At 61.5% G+C, this 5,159-nt stretch overlaps 1 protein-coding gene across 1 annotated transcript; it reads right to left on the bottom strand.

Annotated features, from left to right (window-relative positions):
* Positions 1-1,583: 1,583 nt before the first annotated feature.
* Positions 1,584-5,153, bottom strand: MSX1 (msh homeobox 1). The gene is made up of 2 exons (XM_004681409.2): positions 4,684-5,153; positions 1,584-2,595 (listed from the first exon to the last, which is right to left on the bottom strand). The coding sequence occupies exons 1-2, from the start codon at positions 5,141-5,143 to the stop codon at positions 2,153-2,155; spliced, it is 903 nt and encodes a 300-aa protein (XP_004681466.1). The 5' UTR covers positions 5,144-5,153; the 3' UTR covers positions 1,584-2,152.
* Between the last annotated feature and the right edge of the window lie 6 nt (positions 5,154-5,159).

Genomic DNA, 5,159 nt, shown 5'->3' with positions numbered 1-5,159 from the left:
AACCAAGGTTTACTTTATGGGGGAGATTCCAGATCCCCTTGTGTCTGCAAGAAGCAGGGTGCGCTTCACTCCTCCAGAGCCTTCAAGGGTGCGTTGCTGTGTACTTTTGAGGTCTTTTTTGGTGAAAACTTCTCTTTCCTAGGGACAGAGGCCCAGGTTAGGGTTCTGAGGAAAATTCAGGGGCTCAGGGGCTCCCCCAGAAGGTCCCGTACAAACAAACTGCACTCCCCCAACAACCTTCTTTCTCTTCGTGGTGAGTTCAGACTGCAGCCCCAGCTGCCTGGAGGAGGCCTTTGGGGGTGCTGGGCGCTTACCCAGGCACAAGGATCCCAGCCTCAGGTACCTGGGACCCTGCCGACACCCCCTCAGAGCACGCCCTCCCTGCCCAGGGTGTGTGCACACTGAATTCTTAGGCCAGTCTCCCTCTAGCCCTGGGCTGAACCGCGCAGTGCCAGCCCAGCGGAGAAGTGGGCTTCTGCACAGCCCAAACGCTCAGTGCAGCGCTCTTCCCTAACCCTAAGTCGGGCTTCTGACTTCCCCTAGCACTGGGCCTCCCCGAGCCTCCAGGAGCCTGGACTCCGAGCCCAGGATTGGGTTGGGGGTTGAGGGGGCGGGGGGAGCCGCCATTGGCTGGCCGAGAAGTAACTCAGGGCTCTCAGAGGAAGATGGGGTGTCCAGGGCCCTCACTGGCCTTTTATTTTGTTTCTCTGGGTGATTTTCTGCCTTGATGTCCTAGCAGAATCCCACATCCCGCCCCCCCACGGCTAAATCTGGCGCTCCTTCAATCAGATTCTCCTGGAAACCGTCATTCAACCCAGTATGTACAAGAAAAAGCAGGTTTGTGGGAGTCTGGGGGCACAGCGCCTGGACCCACAAAGGTCAGCAGTGTGGGGTCCTTCTGGGTTTTCAGCAAAAGGCTTGTTTTTCTTTTCAGGTGGTCGGGACAGGGAGTGTGAAGTCCATCACTTCCCAGGCCCTGGGACCAGGGAATGCACCAGTGGGTGTCTACACCAGTGCAGCCCCACGGAGGAGCAGAGGAGGAGCAGGGCAGACCTCCACCCCCCTGGCTCCTCCAGGAAAAACAGGTTTGGGGGTGGGAATTGTCTGGATTAGCTGTCTGCAGGCATCAAACCATTTGGGTGATTGGCTTTGTTTTCACAGACAGGTTAGAAAGGAGAGAAACAAGCGAGAGTCAGTTGTGGGGCGCCCAGCAAGTGTCCATTTCAGCTTAAAGTGAATTGGAAAATGGAGCCTAATTATCCTAGGTAATTGCTTCAATTCTCCACTTGACTTTGCTAACACAGATCTGCCCGGCTTGTTCAAAAAGGCCCCCTCCGCATGCAAGTATCTGTGGTCACTTCTAGAAGTTGCTGCTGAAAGAAACATCAAGTCGAAAATCAGCCCCAATGTGAAGAGAGGCCAGAAAGTAAACCAGAAATGAAAGTTAAATCAGCGAAGAGATCGTGTCTTGTAGCTTAAAATTAATTTATTTAACAAATATAGCTATAATATAAATGATAATAAAATTTCAAATATACAGTATATTACACGCAATCCCTTCCAAAGGGATCCTTGAGGGCCACGCAAATGTACTGTTAAATAGAAACAGAATTTTTAAATTTTATTTTACAATTTTTTCTGGGACTGGTGAGCGCGGCCTGTGCAACCTACCTGTGGCCTATCTGTGTGCCTCCACCCTGCCCCCAGACAACTGCGGAGTTCCTCAAGTCAGGGCCCAGGGCCTCCCTTGGCTGCCCAGCTGAGCGCTCCATTTCCCAGAGGCGCCCCGTGGGTCTCCCCCAGACGTGGCTGTCAGGCCAGGAGGCAGCCAAGAGGCAGGAGAGGCAGCCTCAGTCCCGGCTCCCCAGCTCTGCCGGGTCCTGGGTCAGCTCTTAACCTCTGGGCCTCTGGGCCCATCTGCAACAGGAGGCACAGAGCTAGCTTCCAGATCCCTACAGGAGCCTTCCAGCCACGTGTGGGGGGGACAGTCTGCAGAGAGTTAGCTCGGGAGCAAGGAGGACAAGCCCAAAGTGTGGGGGTCTGGGGAGCGGCCAGGCTCCTGCTGGGCAGGGGAGCCAGCGGCCAGGCAGCATCTGCTGCCCGCTGCCGCAGGCCAGGCAGAGGGGTGGCTGGCAGCAGGTGTGCTGGCGCTCTATGTCAGGTGGTACATGCTGTAGCCTACGTGGGCTGTGTAGAGTCCCACGGGGGCCACGGGCAGCGAGGCGCGCTGGAAGGGGCCCGAGGCGCCGTAGATGGAGGCCCCGGCGGCGGCGGCCACGGCGGCGGGCCCGCCCAGAGGGAAGGAGAGTCCGAAGGCAGCCGGGGGCAGCATGGGCTTCGCGGCCATCTTCAGCTTCTCCAGCTCCGCCTCCTGCAGTCTCTTGGCCTTGGCGCGGCGGTTCTGGAACCAGATCTTCACCTGTGTCTCCGTGAGGCTGAGCGAGCTGGAGAACTCGGCGCGCTCGGCGATGGACAAGTACTGCTTCTGGCGAAACTTGCGCTCCAGCGCCAGCAGCTGCGCAGTGGTGAAGGGCGTCCGCGGCTTACGGTTGGTCTTGTGCTTCCGCAGGGTGCAGGCTGGGGGGCTCAGCCGCCCTAGGGAGCAAGGGAGAGAGAAGAGGCGTTAGGAGGGCGGCCGGGGACCAGGCGGTAGCAGCCAGAGGCCGCCCCAGCCATTCCGCCAACGCCCGGCCAGACTGTGCAAGGCCCGGCTGCCAGAGCAGTCGGAATCCTCCGGCTGCCAGAGCGATCCAATCCGTCGGGTCAATGTTCTTGGCCACGTTTTGCAAAGGAGGGAACCAGGTGAAAGGCGCCCTGGTTCAGAGCCCCAACATAACTAGGACAGGTTGGCCCACTCTGGTCCTAGAAGGCGGCTTGGAAAGGCCTCTCCTCCCTGCTCTGGGCGCGTCCCTCGGGTGGTGAAACAGAATCTGCAGACAGGCCCTGCACGCTCCAGCCCGGTTGAGTTTTCTGCTGTAAGTACTTAAAGGCAGTTTTAGGTCTCCCGGACAGCAAGTGCCGAGCGCTGTGCTTGGCTTCCGCCATATTCCACCCTCTCCTAGGAACGGGGGGCTCCCTACAGGTCCCAAGGGTCCCGAAGAGCCAGGGGAGCGGTGTCGGTCACCACCGTGGGCCGGGCCCTTTGCGTGTGTCCAATGTCCTACGCGCCATGGGGGTGGCACGTTTTTCTGATAGTTTCAGTGGTGTGTAGGGCCACTCCACCCCCAGAGCGTTCACCCTCTGCTGGCGTTCAGTGTGTGTGTGGGGGGGCTCCCTTTCCTGGCCTGTGGCTCGGTCTGGAGAGGTCTCCCAACAGTATGTCTCCTATAGCTTCAATATAGGAGACGCCAGAGGACCAGGCTGGGCCTTGCCGTCGCGACAGAAGGTGCTAGTGGGTCCGTGACTGGTCCTCCGGGTGGACATCTGCACCCCCCAGGCTGCAGGGGGCATACCATTTGGATCAAATTATTCCCAGGCTATTTCCAGGACCCGGTGTCAGCGGAGGCCCTTCCCAAATCCCCAGGTCCTGAGGAGGCGGGCAGCTTCCCTCAGAAGGAAAATGCATGCGAAAGGAGAATGTTTCCCCAAGCGGGTTTTTACCTAACTCTGTCTTTTTCATGCTTATGGAAAAGCTCCTTGTGCTTTCCGACCACCAGGATGTGAGTCAAAGGCAAGCTGCTGACACCCGCCCTGCCTCCCCGCTGAAGCCCTGCGCCTTCGCGAAGCAGTGGGGCCGGCCTTGCTTTCCGCCCAGCGCCCGCCGAGGGCGGGTGCCCAGGCCAAAGTCACTCCTCCGGCACCACGGCCAGGCTGCGCCACCTTCTCCAGGCTCTAGGCTCAGGGAGGGGCTGGTCTTAAAGACGCTTAATCCCCAGATAAAATCATTCCTCAGCATCACGCCATTGAATTCGGGTTGCTATTATGTCGGGCAAAATAATCGGAGGAAACGAGGAAAACTTGGGAATTTCCCGTGCTCCTGAAATATCTCCGAGCGCGTTGCTGGGCACAGGAGCCAGGGGCCGAGGCCTTGGGGCGACCCCCAACGCGCCTTTGGACGCCAGTGGCTCCAACTGCCTAGGCAAGACGATGGGGAACTGCGGATCAGATTGGAGGGGGCGCCTCCCACAGACTGGCTTCGTGCACCCCCACCCCCTAACCGATCCACCCTCGGGGCACCCGGGATCTGCCAGCAACTTGAAAGGGGAGAGGGAGGGGTCTTTGCTAGCCCCACTGAGCCTCTGGGCGAAGGTACTGTAGTGGGGGGATGGGGACACCCGACTTGCACTCCAAGAAAGTGAAACTCCGCCGCGGGAGACCGCCAGCGCCGGCACCCACCGGGTGCGGAGAGACCCAGTGTTGGGGCTGAGGCGGCCCCTGCACTCGGTGGGCTCAGGAGAGGGCCCGCATACCCCTGCCCGGTGAGTGAACGCCCACCCGCGGCGCCGGGCGATGAGCCCACGAAGGGGACTGAGAACTGGGCCGCAGCCAGGCCTCAACCCCTCTTCCTGGGTGGAAGAGGGGGGTGCGCAGACCGGGCTCCCGCCAAAGATCTGGGCACCCGCGGCAGGTAGCCGGCTGCAGGTACGCGGACGCCGGAGACCGGCAGGCGCCGGCGCGGCCTGGCGCCCTCGGGCCGCACCCCGGCCGGCCCCCTCCCCCGCCGCTCGGGCTCGGGCTACTCACTGGCGGGGGGCGGGGAGAAGCGGGGGTTCTGCATCCAGGGGGTCCTCTCGGCCTTCTCGGGGCTCTCGGCTTTGACGAGCGCGTCTTCGGGCAGCTTGAGGAGTCCTCCCACCGAGAAATGGCCGAGCGGCCGCGGCGACGGAGGCGCGTCCGCGGCGCCCAGCGACCCGGGCCGGGGGCCCAGGGTCTGCGCGGGGCCGCCCGCTGCGGGTGCCCCCTCGGCAGCGGCCAGGGCGCCCTCCTTGGCCCCGGGCTTCCTGTGGTCGGCCATGAGCGCCTCCACGCTGAAAGGCAGGAGTGAGGGGGACACTTTGGGCTTGGCCCCCTCCTCGTCCGCGCCCATGGCGGCCGCGGTGGCACTGGGGTTCTGGCCCCCGGCCCCCACTGCCGACTGGCCGAAGGCGGAGTCCTCCACTTTGACACCGAGTGGCAAAGAAGTCATGTCAGCAGCCGGGGCCATGCAGAGCCGGGCCCCC

Source organism: Condylura cristata, unplaced genomic scaffold (assembly GCF_000260355.1).
Source record: "Condylura cristata isolate star-nosed mole 26May11 unplaced genomic scaffold, ConCri1.0 scaffold00012, whole genome shotgun sequence".
Lineage (NCBI taxonomy): Eukaryota > Metazoa > Chordata > Mammalia > Eulipotyphla > Talpidae > Condylura > Condylura cristata.
Note: the sequence above shows the minus strand (reverse complement) of the source record. Positions and strands in the feature narration are given on the sequence as shown.

Coding starts and splice junctions, on each gene's coding strand:
- MSX1 (XM_004681409.2), bottom strand. CDS start 5,143: ATGGCCCCGGCTGCTGACATGACTTCTTTGCCACTCGGTGTCAAAGTG. Junction 2,596..4,683: donor CTTCTCCCCGCCCCCCGCCA/GTGAGTAGCCCG, acceptor CTTGCTCCCTAG/GGCGGCTGAGCCCCCCAGCC.